The sequence below is a fragment of the Triturus cristatus genome, chromosome 2_1 (genome assembly GCF_964204655.1).
Source record: "Triturus cristatus chromosome 2_1, aTriCri1.1, whole genome shotgun sequence".
Taxonomy (NCBI): domain Eukaryota; kingdom Metazoa; phylum Chordata; class Amphibia; order Caudata; family Salamandridae; genus Triturus; species Triturus cristatus.
In genome coordinates this window covers 1,094,145,514-1,094,163,797 of record NC_140581.1, presented here as the reverse complement: position 1 = coordinate 1,094,163,797, position 18,284 = coordinate 1,094,145,514, and the positions used below count along the sequence as shown (strand labels likewise).

The following is an 18,284-nucleotide window of genomic DNA, read 5'->3' as shown; positions in this document are numbered from 1 at the left end:
TCCTTTGGCGATACTGATGGCTTCCGTTAAATCGGGGTTTCTGGTAAGCAGTTCCTCCTGTATTTTTTTTATCATTTGTGCATCTGACAATCTGGTCCCTTTTAAGGGAATCCGTAAGGGTGCCAAATTCACAGGTAGCTGACATTCCCCTTAAAACAGCTACATACACTGATACTCTCTCATCTTTCCCTTGGGCCCTTTTGAAAAACGTATGCCTCTCTAAAACTACATTGATTTTTTCCCTGAAGTGTGTTTCCAATTTCTTAATGTGTAATCGTATACGTATACATCTACTCCCGCTTCCTCTCCCTCTAACTCTTCGTCAACTTCTCTTCATGTTATGTCCTCATAGACCTTCCTTCCTTGAATACCCAAGCTGTGCAATAAAATGTGTTGCTTCTTTACTGATGGAAAATTCACATCACCTATGGCTATGAAATAGGACTTGAAAATGGCTAGCCACCTATGCCATGGTATGTGTGGCTCACCTGAATCATTAGAAAAAGGCAGGGGCTGGCTCATGCTTGCTGCTGTCATGGTGAGTAAAGAAATCTTAACCGAGGAGGAGCAAAAAGGAAAGGAGCAAAATAAATAGCAAACACAATTACTTCACTGTAGGAATATGGTGCCCAAAAACTCTGAACCTGTGGGAAAAACAGAGTTAATGAGAACCAGCACTTCAATACACTAGTAAAGTTGCAGTGGGTACAGATAATACGAGTCTGGTGTCCAATGCAATGTACAATGTAGTGAAGCTTAAAATTAAAGTGAACTTCAGCAAATTCCTCTTTCTATGACCACTATCTCGAGTTAGTCACCCCCCTTGAGCTCAGTTCCTGTCAGGAAGAACCAGAAACACCATTCAGTGGAATAGAGGCGACTTGAAATCCTTGAGAGGGAAGCCGTTGCAGTAACTCAGGAATCCAGAAGAGGAGAATACCAGGCACATTAGCTGAATACGCCGAGGAGCAGGCGAGGTCCAATTGAAGGTGTACTTTTTAAAGTACATTGTGAGGTTTATATGTTTGTCTCATGTAATGATTGTGCTTTATATGAGTTCTTCTTGTAAAGACAATAATTGTATTTCAACAACCACGAGACAGGATGTACAGATGGTTTATGTTTGTACTTGAGCGTGCTTATCTTGATATGTACAGATGTGTGCCCATCTTTTACAAATTGTTCATTCTGTCGAATTCAATCTTAGAATTGGTTTAGTATTAACGACATTCTCACTCAGTCTAAGATGGCTGCCACTGGTAGTCATGAATTTATGTTGTTTAATTTGACATTAAGCTACCACCAGTTGTGATTTTGGCATGGCGAGTTCCATTGGTTAATTTAAGGCACCGGTTCGTGTTGCCGTTTTGAAGTAAGGACCGTAGTGTCATTTTATTAACTATAACACTTGTGTTATTTCACTTCACTCTAAGATGGCTGCCATAGAAATTCTAGAATTGACGTCACTTAGAAATAATAGTGAAGCAGTTAAGACAGTGGTTTCCATGGGTTATAATGATGGCCACCTAGGGATTTGCTAGCCAAAGGAATTTTGTACTAACTCACTTTCGTGTTTATTACTGCTTGACCGGAAAATTAGTATAATATCAAGATGGCCACCGTGGTTCGGTGGAGTTCAAACTAGGCCTGGGCTAAAAATCCGTTCCGCTCGCGGAAATTGCAATAATTTGACATTTTCGCGTTCCGCGGAGAGAGCGAAAATGTCAAAATTTCCGCAATCCGCATTTTACCAGAAATTTTTTGCTTGCTCGCGCTGTAAAATAATACATTCTTGCGTGCGCGCGATTGCCTTACCTGAATCCCCGCGTTCGCCGACAAGTTTTCCCAATCCGGTCGCGTTCTCCACGAGATGTTGGATTGTTGGTAGCCATTTGCGCTGTCTCGCGACAGTTCGCGCCCGCAGTAACATCATTCGTCGCACGATCACGTCTTTCTTCTCGCGATCATGCACTGTGAGACAAGTGAAAACAAGATGGCCGCGCCCGCGAGCAACCGCATGGGTAAGTTGGCGAGCCGCGACCACGCAGAACATACCGCGAATGGGCGGGACAAAAATCTTCTGCATCTTCGCGATATTTCCGCGTGTTTGCGGAGATTTTTAACATTTTCGCGATAATTTGCGAAAGTGAATTTCGCAAATTCCGCCCACCCCTAGTTCAAATTAGGTTCCGGAGAATAGGGGACAGAGTAGGAGCCCGTCGTAAGAGCACCTCACTTGTGCATGCTAACTCATCACTTACTCTGCAGGAAATTGTTGAAGAGAGAAGGTTCGAACTACTGATGATGGATGCTTTGGATTTAACCCCTTCTGTGCCACGCCCTTTCCCCCTCCTGAGCCGGGCATTTCATTAGTGGGTGGGGTTCATGACGAGATAGTCTCGTCATGGGCACAGCGCGACCGTGCTCCATGACGAGACTATCTCGTCATGGGCACAGAAGAGGTTAACCTGGTAAGCTGCATTTGTGGTGTTTGCATGCTGAGTATGGGCTTCTCGCGTTGAGGACGATTTTTTTCTGCTATATGCAAACCTGAATGTTGGTGAGTTCGTCTTTATTACAGGCGCTGCTCAAAGATGGTAAACAACCCAGACCACGAAACCGTCACCAGCCATGTTGTTACAACGCGGTCGTTACAACGACCGCGTTGTAACAATGCATACCATTACCTCGCAAGTCGTAACAATGACTTGCGGAGGGGGGAGAAGGTGTTGGGTTTTTAAAATCCAACACCTTCCCTACTGTCTGAACAGACTAGAGTTGGAATAGTAAATTGTACTATTCCAACATCCAGCACCGCCCAGATATAGAAGTTGGTTACAAAGCGAGAAATAGGAGTTACAACGTTGCATTACACGTTTGGTGAGGTGTGTGGACATAGAAAGAGCGACTTTGTACTGATAAGCCTCACATATTTTACAGATTTTCACTCATGAGGCTGCTGTCTAGATGATAGCAACCATTAGACCCCATCTTGAAAGTGAGTAGCCTCTTATTTTAATACACGGTATTGTTAAAGCATGCTTTAACCACTGGTGGTTTATACTTTTAAATGAAAGAGTCCTAATAGGTTTGTGGTCTCTATGAGGCATGGGATTTCAGGCTTTTGGTGTTCTAAGGGATACTTGCACATCAGCTCTGTTGATTAGTGGCATGTAATGTGGACGTCTATCACCATTCATTTATCATCCATATGGTTGAGACTGTAGTGAGGGTATGCAGTTGACCAACGGTGATGTAGGAAGATATTGGTAGTTATAGAAGCTGTAGGTAGGGTTTTTGGATACTGCCGGTTTTGTTTTATTTTTGCTTAAGGCCCCTGAAGAAGGGCCAATCGTGTCCCAAAATGCATAGGGCAACATATGGATAAAGATGGAGTCACGTCAAAGCAACATTGATTTCCAGTATTATTTTGCTTTATGGCTGTTTTGTTGTACACTTTGAAAAAGTGCTTAAATTGAAACATTACGTGAGTTTTTGTATATAAAACACATGTGTAATACAATAAGAATGAAAACAAATGGGTCGATGATTATTTGTTTGTGATTTATTTCCACAAAATGTAAAATTGCTACTTGAATTTGTTGATATACATATGGCTGTGCACACAGTTACTCAGGTACACGTTTACTTGAATATCAGTTGGAGTTCCATTATGGAGGACTGGCAGCCTCCAAATACTGTGTAGCACGTAAAACATTTTTTTGATTAAGAAGATTGTTAGGTTTAGTTACAGAGAACTTTGATAAAACCGCGGAGTGCACCAATGTAACCCACTGGTTTATTTGATAGAAATAGCCATTATATGCCAAGGTACAGCTAACATATTTATAGGGTTCAGCCGACATATGTCCAGATACAGAAACAATATCGGGACAGCTATCATATACATCCAATGTTGCCGTCATTATAGGTGCTGCTATAATTTAACAAATTACAGCCATTACATGCTTAGGTTAAGCTTTCATCTACTCAGCCATCATATTACCATTATTTGCTCAAGTACAACCACTAAATTGCAAGCAACAGACATCATATTTCAGTGCCATGAAGAATACAGTTTTTATAAGCCCTAATAAAATAAGATCATGAAATGTATCCTGATGGAGCTCCACCTTCGCACCTTCCCTTCTCTGAAGGACTTCAGGAAGCAGCTCAAGACCTGGCTCTTTGACCGAGGCTCACACAGCCAACCAGTGCCTGGAGTCGTCTCGGAGTGACAAGTCGCGCTATACAAGACTTTCTGAATGACTTAGCTGTGATAAGCCCATGTGCCGTAGGCTAATGCCCAGATACAAACATTCTATGAAGGGACAGCCGTGAAATGACTTGTAATAGATAGTGTACGAAGGCAATGACCAGATACACCCAGATACAATCATCAAATGGCAAACCCAACAATTCGATGCGTTCATCTGGCCTTTTTGTAGCTCTGTATAACTGTGATATATGCCAAGAATAAGCAAACATAGATCCAGGTGGGACCTTCAGATGCTTAAATATATCAAACGTGCCATGGAACGAGCTGCCCTTATGTGCCAGGTACAGCCCTCTTATACCCACATTCTGGTGTCAAAACTAGAAGTTGCTAATTACCCACATTGCCACTAACTGTATTGTTTCTGTAACTAATGCACCTGGTGCTCACTCCAAATCATGGACAGTTAATTGATCACTTATAGGAAGATTATCTGTTATTTGCCACTATATGACGATTTGCTAAGGAGAGGCCATGGAAAGTATAGAGATGTTTCAGTTTAGTTTAAACAGGAATAGTAAATGTATTATTGACGTGAATGACCTACTGAATTCTTTAACAGTATTATATGGACAGCCCCACTGTAGAAATGATCGATCTTATTTTCTAAGACTGTAATTTTCTTTGCTGATCCTTAAACTCTTCTGATGACCAAACGTCTTCTACTCATGTTTGTGTAATGTTCATGAGTGTAATAACAGACCACACACACCAAAACCTAGCTTAATATATGGGTATGCAATGCGACCTGAACAACTAAGAAAACCAGAAATGCTTTTGATATAAGCCAAAAAATTACTGGTTCATGCTACCTGCAGGTGTGTTAGACTGTGTTATTCTGCATAAAGAGGAAATAGTTCACTTGAATCCTAATTCAATCAACTCCTTTTAAGCAAACTTTAGAATTTTGCCAACCACAAGTTGCCTTTTTGGGATTCTGAGTCCCCAGAATAGTATCTAAATGACTGTACCACGTTGATGAAATCACAAACCTGACACAATGCATCAGAAACTGGATACTTTCCACTCAGGTGAAGGTGAGAGAAAGGGGGTTATATTAATAATCACAGCTGCTATATCCATTCTTGGGCCACTCTGATACACAATGTAAGCAGACCCAACATATCCTCACCTAATGTGGAACAGTGACTAATGGAGGATTGTTGTTCACTCCTGTGAAACTAACCCTGCTTGCCAAACAATTCTTCCCACTGTACAAATGAACATATGAAAACTCTATATAAATAGCAAATACATAATGTCCACTATACTTAAAAATCCTAACCATTAGAGAGTATTTACTGTGTTTAACAGGAGCGGTCCGTGCAGGTAAGTGAGATGGGGTTGGGTATGGGGGGTTTCGACAGACGACGACGAGGGAAAATTAAATAAATACTTAATTTTCTGTTGTCTGTCAAATCCCCACACCCCAACCCACCGCTCTTACCTGCACGGGACACTCCTGGTGTTTAATATGTACTATGCCAGATCTCTCCCTTTTTCAATAATAAGACCATCTATAGATACATATTCATTACACTTGGCACACTATCATTATTATCAAGTATGTGCCTTTGAATTAACACATCCACAATAATGCACAATCATATAAAAAATGACAATACCTAGCTACATTCTGCACTGACTATCCATGAATATAAATTAAAAATGTAATCACAATATATTATTACCAGCATGGTGTGTATATCTGTACATCTGACTTTCTCCAGTGGGCAGCCCTACAAATGGGTCTCTACCGCTTATCAAAGGCATGTCTTCATCAAGAAAATTAACCAAAGATACATTATAAGTGACAACAACTTTATTGACAAATTGATGTATTTTAAGAGCTAGAGCAATAAAGTACAGTTGCGATATATGACATTCTACACATTACTGTAGTGGGACTCAAATATGGAATCAATACTGACTTTAGAAAAACGTAAGCCTTGGTCTGGTTCTAGACTAGTATAAGTCACATAGGAATAAAGATCTCTTGCAGTACCTGGCCTTGCCGATCTAGGATTTCATATTTGTACTACAGTGCTGCCTCTACTGGGGTTGTAAATCATGTTTGGCTCTGTAGTCCCATGTATGCTTACTCAAATTACTATTATTTATTGTGTGTTTTGTACTAGTGATGGGTTTATTGCAGCCACGGCCCATGCAGGTAAGAGCGGTGGGGTGGTGAGGCCGGGTGGGGGGGATATCAATGCACGATGACGAGGAACTATTATTTATTTAATTTTCCCTCATCATTCTCCGTCGAACCCCAGGCCCACCCGGCCCCAATGCCCCACCGCTCTTACCTGCATGTTGCAGCTGGTTTTATTGAAATGGTCCATATTCATTCAGAAACCTGTTACCTGTGTTTGTACTCCATTGGTTGATTTAGGGTTCCTTGACCCACTCTAAGCAAAACTCTCTTGGAGGTCAGGAGTCTAAGGACCTCAAGTAAGGGTTGTTCAGTGCAGATATTCATTGCTTGGAGTTGTCTGTGTCACAGTTAGACCCCCTTAGATCCAAGTTGAGAACCGGAACATAATGGATTTGATCCTGCATTACATTAGAGCAAGGACAGGGAGTAATAAGTCATCATTATGATAAGTTAAGGGCCTGGTAGACAATGAAGATACACGACTCACTCTTCTCTTTGATGGAGAATGCTGTAGGCAAGTGAGAATGATGGATGAATATATTAACTAGTTATTTCTCCAAATAGGCACTTAGGCATTGTTTTCTTTTTTGTGTTTTTTGTTTAAGTCAAATATGCACCTTAGACCATGTCCTAAATTAATTCAGACCCCATGGGTTGACTTTGATGGGCTTTAGTGCTCAGTTTTTGGCCACAGTTTGGAAGGCCTCTTTTACAGCTTTGGGGGAAGTCAACATGCATTTGTCCTCCAGTTATCACTCCAAAACAAATGGGCAAAGAAAAAAGTTCAACCAGGGAATGGAAAATATGTCTGCATAGATTTCCTTAAGAGCATGAAACTCGGGTGAAAAACCTGCACTGTTCTGTTACAACAATAAACACAATCATAAATTCACCGGTTATTCACATGCTACTTTTCCTAGGGGTGCCATCCACAATTCCTTCCTAAGCTGTCCCTGAATCAATCCACAAAGGAAAGTCTGAAAAACAGGTGGATTGCACAACACGAGGTACAATCCAGCCTGTTACATTCAAAAGTATCTTATACATAGTATGCTGATCGGGATTGGGAAGAGTGGGGAGGTGAGTAAAAAGTGTATTCTCGAAGAGTAGGGTGACAAAGCCTCCAAGAATCAACAAGGGCTCTTTGAGAAATAGTGGAGGTAAACAAAGAATGCATGTGGGAGGGGGAGAACCTAGAATCAGATGTTCTGTCCAAAAAGGGGTCTATAACCATATTACAGTCACCACCCAAAATCAGATAATCATCAGTGTGTTGCATGAGCAGGGAGAGAATATGGGGCCAAAAGACTTTATCCGGAACAGTGGGAGCATAAATAATAATAATAGTCAGAGGAATTGTACAATGATGTACAATTGTAATTAATAAACTCTCCTATTTCTGCCCACAGATAAAAGAGAAGTTCTCAAAGACTGGTTTGTATGTGCACAATGCACTAATAAATACATGGATACCAGGAAAGCTAGGGCAATAGACGGATCTTATTTGATCCTGAAGAATGCCATACCACCCATACGGGCAAAAAGTGCTAGACCTGGTCTAATGCTGGAGTAAAGCATCTCCATATGTACCACTACTACTTTTAATCATGCCAGGGAACTTCTCAGTAAAGGGAATCAATAGAGGTACTCACTAGGCATTGTGAACCCCGCCTGAGAACCTGTATCTTACAATAAAGAGCTCCCTTGGTTTTCAAGGTTGAACCCGTTGATAAGGTTGAAAGTATCTGGATGATGACTCTTCGATGAAGCATGCCCCACAGTATACGGTGGGTGACAGTCCTTTTAAAAAACAAATAGTCTCCCTGGGCTAGTTCTAGGGAGAATCATAGACAGAGAAAAGGTTGGTTCTCCTTCTTTGCTACATCATGTGAACGGAAGTTGAGACATTTCTTTTGGAACACTTCTTCCCCTCTTTTTTCATTGTAGTATACAACCAAATACACACACAGATATACACACAAATATTTGCACGGAAAGAAACATTGGAGAAACTCTAACACATACGTGTACCTTAGATAATGTTCGCCTATGCAGGGTGGGAGTGTAGGTGTTGTTTGCACTTGTGTTGTGTGTGTTGGGAAAGGGTGCTGAGGGCGCTGTTAGTATTTGCATGGGGGTGTGGGTGGGTGGCTGCTGGAGAACTGACAGTGGTTGCAGGGTAAAGCACCATCTGTGGTGTGAGGTGTGGTGTGGCAGCAGATGGGGGAATGGTGTCTGAGGTCTAGCAACCTAAGGAGTGCTGCAGAGTATCGCTGGACTGATTGGACCAGGGTTTCTGACGCTGGGCGCGTGCCAGGCGTGTACAACGGTTGACATGGCCACTGCATGCCATGTTTCAGCTGTTAATAAGTAGGTCCTGGAGGTTGGGGAGGAGGTCTGGGTACCATGATGTTATTTCCTGTGCTGATGGATGCTGGGAAATGAAGTTCTCTTGCTTGGCTTCTTCTTTTAAAGATGTTGTGGTGAGAAAACCAGTAATGTCACTTCCTGTCCATATGTATGATGAGAAAATTAAGTGATGTCACTTTCAGTGCAGGTGGATGATGGTAGATGCAGTGATGTCACTTCCTGTGCTGATGGGTTCATGCATGATGGTGGGTCCATGGACATAGAGGCAAGGAAGCTTTTACTCTATCTTTATAGTCTTATTTCACATGTTCTAGATACTCAGCTGGAATTCATCAAAGCGTAGTGGGTTCTGGCTGATATACCACTATTGTATCAGCCATATCTTTGTCAGTTCTGGAATTTAAGAATTTTAAGAATAGATGTTAAACATTTCAGGGTATGTGTTGTTATACCAGTCCCCTATCATTCATAGACCATAAAAACCAGAACATGTGTCTATTTAAATATTATATTTACATATGGATTCCAGCTTGACCAGTTAATGCAGCAGCCACAAAACTCGCAAAACCTCTGCAAGTTTCTCCTAGTCATTGTCAACTAATGAGACAAGATCGCTAACTATAACACTGAGGGGCGTGGCTTCGGAGCCGTTGGAAATGGCCGCCGTTTTCGGGAGCTCCGCAGCAACGTAGACGCGGGGAGTCTCCAGGCTTCTTTTTCTCGGTATCGGACCGCGAAAAACGGAATTTCAAGCGTCAGAATACCTCAGCCACCGCTGGGATGAGTCGCGGAGAATTTCCATGCCGTTAAGGTGATTTTATATCGACAAATGCAGTCAGTCAGAGCAGCGGCCGCCATTTTGTTTTTTGTGATGTTATTTTCCTGACACACTCGTTGCCTTATTATCAGTGCCATTCTCTTCAGGATTTCTGCTATTAACATATGCACAAAGGTTTTTTCCTCAATTGGATTACAAATTCTCTGGACTTCTTTGTAATGGTTATTGGAGTACCTTCTGTAGCCTCCTTTTTCCTCATTTTTATTTTTTCCTTCCTTTAACGCTTCTTTGTGGAATCCCTCTAACTTTGACAATTATTACTATCCGAATCTTCTTTCCTTGTGACCCTCTATAACATTACCAAAAGGGACTTTGTTTTCCTTCTCTTCATGGCAATGCCGCGTGGTGCTCGTAGTGGGGTTCACCAAATTATCTCTCCTCCATTGACTGATAATAACCCTTTTAATGTCCTACGTGATAATATGGATGAAGCTCCCCCGGAGTCTTCTGACTCTAAAGCCTCCTCTTCGGCGGGCACTCGCCCCAAACGGCTTTCCAAGTTACCAGCGGCTTCTACTTCTGGCAAAAGGGTAAAAACTATCCCTCCTTCTCCTACTAATCCACCCTCTTCAATCTCTATGGAGCTTCTCCTTGATGAAATTCGTGCTCTGAAGCCCTATATGGAGGAAACTAACTTGCGCCTACAAAGCCTTGAAGACAATTGGTCTCACACCATCTAGAGAGTTGTGGTCCTTGAACAAAGAGTTGATGCGTCAGAGGAGACCATGCATCAAGTTCCTATTTTACATACAGAGATTGATCATCTTAAACAACAAGTTGAACAATTGGAAAACCGCAACAGGCGCAATAACCTGCGTATTTATGGTTTGGTTGAAGGTCTTGAAGGTTCTAATCCACTCTCATTTTTCCAGTCATTTTTACCTTCTCTTCTTGGTCTTCCTGAATCTCCTCCTTTGAACATTCAACGCGCTCATCGTTTGGGCCGGATGGCTGCCTCTTCCTCCTCTTCAACAAGACCTAGAGGTGTTATCTTATATTTTCTGGAATATACTGACTTGCTCAAGGTACTCCAAGCTGCCAAACAAAAAGGAAGGATTTCTTGGCATGGCTCCAATGTATTTTTTACTCAGGATTATGCTAAAGTGACTGCAGATCGTCGGAAAAGGTTCCTGGAAATGAGGCCTGCTCTTCGAAGTCTCAATGCTAGATATGGCCTTTTTCATCCTTGCCTTTTTAAAGTGACATATAACAACAAGACTACATCTTATGAAGACCCGGCTGTTCTCCAACAATTTTTGAACACATGTCGTCATGATTCTATGGATGTACCCAGATTGTAATTGTGTTGTTTTCCTCATGTAGATTGCTTGCTGTTCTGCTGTTTTTGGATTTAATGTTCTACACTGTTAATATATGTATTTTGTCTTTTTCTCTTTAGTTTTGGATATTTGGGCCTCGGTATGTTATCTTCTTCAGTCTTCTTGGATGACGTCCTCCCTGTCGTTGTTGTCCTGCGGTTTCCCGTTCGGTGTCCCATTTCCCTGATGTGGTTCCAACACCCTCATCCTTTCTTGTTCTCTTGTGGTATGTCTTTTGCTAATGTGTTCTTATGTTTATGGAGTTGGTTTATTTTGCTTTGTTGTTCTCCTCTCTTTATTCTTTTGTCTTCCTTTGCTTATCATACCTTCTTTTGTTACCATTGTCTCACTTCTTTTATCTTTATTCTTACTTCTTGTTCTTTCCTTTTTCTTTCTTTCTTTCTTTTTAACCATGTACTTCAATCTATTTTTTGCTTTTTCTTTTCATCCGTTTATTCCCATTCTCTTCACCTGCTTCAATTTCGAATCTTTCTTTATTCTCTGATTTCTTCGCCTTTTCAATACAATGTGTTTATAGCGGTTCTTCAGTTGTATTTACTTGGTTATGTATCTTCTTTCTTTTTTGTATTTGGTACTATTTCCTCTCCCTGCAATGTTCTGTTTTTCCTTCTTCTACAAATGTAATGATTATTATCCAGTTTTTAATTATTCATGCTTTTCTGTTTTCTTTCCATTTGCATTTTCTTCCTTATCTGTAGATGTCTTTGAATATTCTATCTTGGAATGTTAGAGGTCTTGGTTCACCTATTAAACGCCAAAGAGTTTTGTCTCATGTAGCAAGTTTGAAAGGGGATATTGTTTTATTACAAGAAATTCATGTTAAAGATACTGAAATTCCTAAATTACGTCGTCAGTGAGTTGGTCATGTTTTTGCCTCTCCTGGGTCTGGGAAGCGTAATGGAGTCGCTATTTTATGTCATAAGAGGTTAGATGTTCATCTTGTCAAGCAAGATAATGATTCAGATGGTAGATGGGTAGCAGTCTCTTTGTTGATTAATAAAATTCCTCTGACTATTATTATTATTTATGCTCCCACTGTTCCGGATAAAGTCTTTTGGCCCCATATTCTCTCCCTGCTCATGCAACACACTGATGATTATCTGATTTTGGGTGGTGACTGTAATATGGTTATAGACCCCTTTTTGGACAGAACATCTGATTCTAGGTTCTCCCCCTCCCACATGCATTCTTTGTTTACCTCCACTATTTCTCAAAGAGCCCTTGTTGATTCTTGGAGGCTTTGTCACCCTACTCTTCGAGAATACACTTTTTACTCACCTCCCCACTCTTCCCAATCCCGATTAGATTATATTTTCATTTCCAAAGCCCTCACTCAACTCATTACTCACTCTGACATAGGTTCTATTTTACTTTCTGATCACGCCCCAGTCTCTTTAAGTCTAGATTTACTCCCCCCCATGAAAGGTACAAGGAGATGGAGGTTTAATAACTCTCTTTTATTGGACCCACAGTTTACACCAGCTTTTATGGATTTTGCTTCTTCATTTTTTGAGGAAAATGACTCGGCTCAGTTAACCCCTTACCTTATATGGTATACATTTAAAGCCGCTTCTAGAGATTTCATTATTACATTTGTTGCCCGTAAGCGTCGTAAAGCCTCTCAATCTATTCATTTGCTTAACGCACAAATTAAACAATTAGAACACTCCTTTTATCTTTCTAAGAAACAATCTGTCCTAGATGATCTTATTAAGGCTAAACTTTCCTTTAATAAAATTTCTACTGACTCTGCCAATTTGTTTTTACTTAAGTCTAGTGCTAAATACTACACTGCACAAAATAAAGCCGGTAATCTTTTAGCTAGATACCTCAAAGTTAAGAAAGAGCGTACTAAAATTGAATCCATTGTTACTTCCTCTAATGTTGTGGTTCATAAAGACGAGGATATTTTAGCTGAATTCACGGATTTTTATCAACGTTTATATACTCCTGAATCCTCTCCTGTCTTGTCTGAAATTACTCAATATTTATCCTCCATTTCTCCACCTTCCTCTTCAGAGGTTGACTTCTCCTCTTTAGAAGCTGATATCACACATAAAGATATTCTGGAGGCTATTCAAATTCTAAAGAGGGGTAAGGCCCCTGGCCCCGATGGGTTTACTATAGAATTGTATTCCCATTTTTCCTCCCTACTTCTTCCAAGAATTCATCAATTATTTTCATCCTTTATTGCGTCTCAACAATCTGAGGGCACCTTTCAGGAAGCCCTTATTTGTCTTCTCCCTAAGGAGGGTAAAGATCACACTTTTTGTAAGAACTATAGGCCCATTTCCTTAATTATTCTAGATTACAAAATTTTCGCCAAGATCCTTGCACTTCGTTTAGAAATAATTCTTCCACAATTAATCGCCAAAGAACAATGTGGTTTTATCAAAGGACGTCATCTATCTGATAATACCCGTCTTTTCTTTAATGTCTTAAGTAAGTCTCATTCTCATAAGACGTCATTGGCAGCTATTGCACTGGATGCTGAGAAAGCTTTTGACAGAGTCAACTGGCAATTTATTTTTTCTTCCCTTTCTTGGTTCGGTTTTGGCCCTAAGTTTCTTTCCTATGTCTCAATGCTCTACTCTTCTCCTAGGTCCTTTATTTTGGCCAATGGCCTTGTCTCTTCCTCTTTTCCTCTTCTTCGTGGTGTTCGGCAGGGTTGTCCGCTTTCTCCGCTCCTATTTATTTTAGCATTAGAACCTTTCTAACCAAGATTCGTATAAACGATGAAATTTCTGGTTTCCCTTATGGTTTTACACAGTTAAAGATCTCTGTGTACGCAGATGATATTCTGTTATTTCTCTCGAACCCTCATACGTCTCTCCCATCATTTTTATTAGAGGTTTCGAACTATGCATCAGTGTCTGGCTACAAGCTTAATGTAGACAAATGCGAAATCCTTCCTCTCAATAAATTCTGTTTTCATGCTGATTTCTTAGCTTCTTCCTTCCACTGGAGCCCAAACAAAATCAAATATCTTGGTCTTTGGTTTACACCTTCTATTAAGGATACTGTGGCTTTGAACCTTAGAAATTTACTAACATCCCTTACTGCCTCTACGAAACAATGGCATCCCTTGTTCTTATCTTGGTGGGGTAGATTAGATTCTATCAAAATGATGTTGGTTCCGGTAGTCTTATTTCTCTTATCGAATCTTCCAGTTAACATCCCCAAATTTTATTACAAGAACATTTATTCCATATTATCTAAATTTTTATGGCAAAACAAAACTGCCAGAATGTCTTTTTCTAAACTTAAATCTCCTAAACATTTAGGTGGGGTCAATTTTCCTGACTTCTCCTCATATCATACTTCCTTTTTTCTTACCCACTCTACCTCTTTCCTTTCTGATAACATTCCTGATCCCTCTTCCCGTCCTTTGTGGGTAGAGGTTGAAACTTCCTTTCTTCATCCCTTTGCGTCTGAAGAGTTTGTTTCATTGTCGCAAGCTCCAAAGAAATTTTCTCTTCCCATCCTTCAACATGTTCGCAAGACCTTTCAACCTATTATTTTGCATAACTTGGATGATCGTGCTCGTTTTTTACAATCTCCTATTTGGTATAACTCTCTTATCAAAATTAAAAATAGATCTATTTTTTGGAATGACTGGTTATCTCTTGGCCTTAAATGGACTCATCAGCTTTTTCATGATGGTTCTTTTATCCCCTTTTCTGTTCTTCAAGACCGTTTCTCTCTCCACCTCTCTTCTTATCCCAAATATACTCTATTAAGAACGGCGGCTCAAGCTACTTTTGATGCTCTTACGGGTACTTCCACTCAATATAATTCTTCTCTCATTTCCTTACCATTTTTACACTCTTCCCCATCTGCTTCTCAAATTTACAAAAAATTGCGAGACTCGTCTGCTCATCGAGTGAAGTCTGCTGTGGAGTGTGCTTGGGAATCAGACTTAGATGATAGTTTTCCTTTTTCTACCTGGGATAACATTTGGATCAAAAAAAGGAAATCATCTAGAGCGGCAAATACAACCCAAACTCTATTTTTTATATACAATAGACTTTTAATTACCCCATGCAAACTACATCACATTGACTCTTCTATCCCGTCTGTCTGTTGGTCCTGTTCGGCTTTGGTGGCTGATCTTAAACATATGTTGTTTACCTGTCCTGCTGTTCACCTTTTCTGGAGCAAAGTATGGCAGCAAATTAATTCCATTTTCTCCACCAATTTCCCCTTTTCTCTTTCTCATATTTTTCTTGGTAGTCTCTCACAAATATGGTCCTCCTCCAGTGCTAACACCTCCATTGTTGATCTCCTTCTTGCGGTAGCATTTCAACAGATCACGAAAGCTTGGAAGGATACCTCCCTTATTTCTTATCAAGCCTGGTGGTATGGGGTTTGCTATAATCATAGACTAGATAGAGCTTATGTTCACCCTATTTCCCTTGCAATTAAAAGGGACTTATTATGGTTACCCATTACCTCCTTTTTGAACTTGTCTGCCCAACCCCTTCCTTTACATAACCCTTGTAGGGAAGAAGTATCTAAACCTCCTTGATCTTCTTGTTATTATTAATAATTCTGTTATTATTAATGTATGAAGCTTGCCAATTTTGTTCTAACTCTTGTTGAATTATTAATTCTTGTATTATGAAGTTGCATTTTTTCTTTATTCTGCCGTTTATTTATTATATACTGTTGTAATATGTTTCTGATGATATCTCTTTTTCTTTTCTTCTTTTCTTCTCTCTCTTTTTCTCTTTACTCCTTTTTTACTTTTCTGAAATGTTTTGCAATTTATTCTTACCTACAAAATGTATATTACTACTGTATTGGAACTTTTTTGTTCTTCAATAAAATCTTCTTTAAACTTAACTATAACACTGAGCAAGAACTCTCCAGCTATCTCTTTTTTATGTACGCAAATAAATCTGTATCTCTGGTTTATTCTGATTAACATATGTCCTTTTTCCCAACTAGCATATCCTCCTCTTGGAGCAGCAATACACAACATCAGCCATTCCAGTCAATGTTGAACTATAGCACAGTGCTGGCCTGCTGCTCACAACACTGAACTTAACAAATTTTCAAAGCAAGTTTTCCGAGGTGTACTGATGATAGACCGGCCTGATATGCAATGTGCAATATGCACCTTTTAATGAATACTTACAGATTCTAACATTGCCAGGCTTGAATTCTGCATTGCCCGTCTAACTGAAACCTACCAATAATTGTAATCCTTGTTGCCAAAACAATCCTGTGCAGAGGTGTATATTGAAAGTGAATTCTGAGTGGTCAAGGTCATTTTCCCTGCCCCAGGGGACCGAGGGCACCCCCCTTTAAATGTTATATTCTGCAGCCCATTCATTTTGTTTATTTGGAAAGCTGCAGCACTCTGCTCTTTATAAGTCACTCTTTGGGTCAACAGGTCTTGGTTGGGAGTAACCTAAGACATCTCTCTGCACAATGTAATGGGTCATGGCTTCTAATACAGATCAGGGCAGTTACCCCAGAATGCCTACTTGATGGGATGAAATACTCATTTTTGTGGAGGGTAATAACAAGTTCGCCATATGCACCTAAAAACCCTAGGAGCATGGTGACTTCATTAAACATATACAAAAGCCAAGTGCAATGGGATGTGCCACTCAAAAATGCAAACTAACCTCCCATGCAGTATCCGTCAGAGGAAGCATTGGTGGGCAGCTTAAGACCTTCCATAGGAATGCATAACAGGACCAGAGGATGGACGCAGAAACCCAAAAACGGCATTGTCGTCTGAAGCGGGGCATGCTCAAGAAGGGATGTGGACAGGGGGATGGGATCACATATGCCACATAGATGTACTTTTCCAGTAGGAATATGGTCACTTATCAAGACATCAAAATAATATGTGATCCTGCTAATCTGGATTTTATGCAATGGTAAATGAGAAACAGGATCCTCGACTGTAAAGACTATTACAACAGAGGGCAGTCTAACACATAATATTTAGATACGGTTATGTTAAGAATGTTTCACTATCACCACAACCACAAATTAGTACCTGTTCATCATTCTGTCAATAATTCGCTTCACCCATTCTGCTTCGGGGTCCAGGCAGGTCTGCATTCCCTGCTTGAGCGTTGCGCTAGAAAGAAAACATCCTTTAGTAAATGTTTCATCTTTGCATGTCATGCAACTGGTAGCTATATTTAAGGTGCTTGAGTTGGCAAACTATTAACTTCATTGCTAATATGCTTCTTTCACCCATATTTTGCCCTCAGTCAAAGACTGTGTCAAGGGCAGTATCATGGTTATCTCAGGGTTGGACAACAACACCTTCTGAATCTGATCTTTCCAAAAAAATGAGCTAGTCAGTTCCTACACTCACCCACACCCAGCCTAAACTGATCTTCCTGTACTTTTTTGCTCAAAATAGTTCCTTCTTGGAAGCAAATCAGTTCTCTGACTGAGGTGTCATTTTAAACAATCTCATATCCATATTCCTACAGAAACCAGTAACTGGCAAATGCTGCTTCCCAATATTGGCTCAATAGGTGAAAAAGGTAATTTCTAATTAGTTTATCACGATTCCAGGTTTGATCACTAGACTCTTACTCGTGGTTGACTTTTACATGTTCTCTCCAATCTGAAACATTTCAACCACTGTTCTCTGACTTTCATAGGCATGGTGCAGATTTATTGATAGAGAAGATACTGAAACCTCGCATGGGCTTCCCAAGCAGGAAAATGGTGTATACATATGGAGCTCTGAACCCTACCTCTTGCCTCTGGCTACAAGGACATTGGTTTAGTGAGTGTATCGAAATAATATAAAAAACATTTGTTCAGTCTTGTTGTACAGTCTTTCCCAATTCACACCTTCTTGGAATTTGAGACTGTTTTTGTCTCCCGTTCCCTTCTGGCACCATAAGGAGGTACCATTCAGTGTTTTGGGTTTTTGCTTTTGAATTCAGATACTTAAGCAGACTGACAACTAGTATGACATTTTAACCCTTTAATAGTCTTGATCATTTCTGGAAATTTCCTTCGCAGAGAATGTTGTGTCCATCACCAGGAGTACAATGGATGAAGAAAAATATTAAACCTCTTCAATTTGGGGGCGACTCAAGAATTGATTCTTACCTACTGTGAGATATTTCTTAGCCTAGGCTCAATGATCACGCACTCTACAATTTGTGGCTCAAACTATGCTATATGCAAGGAGTGGTATGTCGGGTAGCAACATAGAAAAACGTTGCTTTACACAGGAAGAAAAATGTCTGCATGTCAAGGGCACAGATTTTTTGTTTCTCAGATACAACCCACTGCTTTTGTAGTTTCTAAAAA

General features: G+C 40.2%; 1 protein-coding gene across 2 annotated transcripts in view; it reads right to left on the bottom strand.

Annotated features, from left to right (window-relative positions):
* Window positions 1-18,284, bottom strand: part of LOC146866418 (interleukin-8-like) — a 65,580-nt gene that overhangs the window by 14,220 nt on the left and 33,076 nt on the right. For both annotated transcript variants that reach the window (XM_085636483.1, XM_085636484.1), the window contains exon 3: window positions 16,999-17,082. In XM_085636483.1, the coding sequence (XP_085492609.1) occupies window positions 16,999-17,082 (84 nt within the window). The remainder of the gene's footprint in view (window positions 1-16,998; window positions 17,083-18,284) is intronic.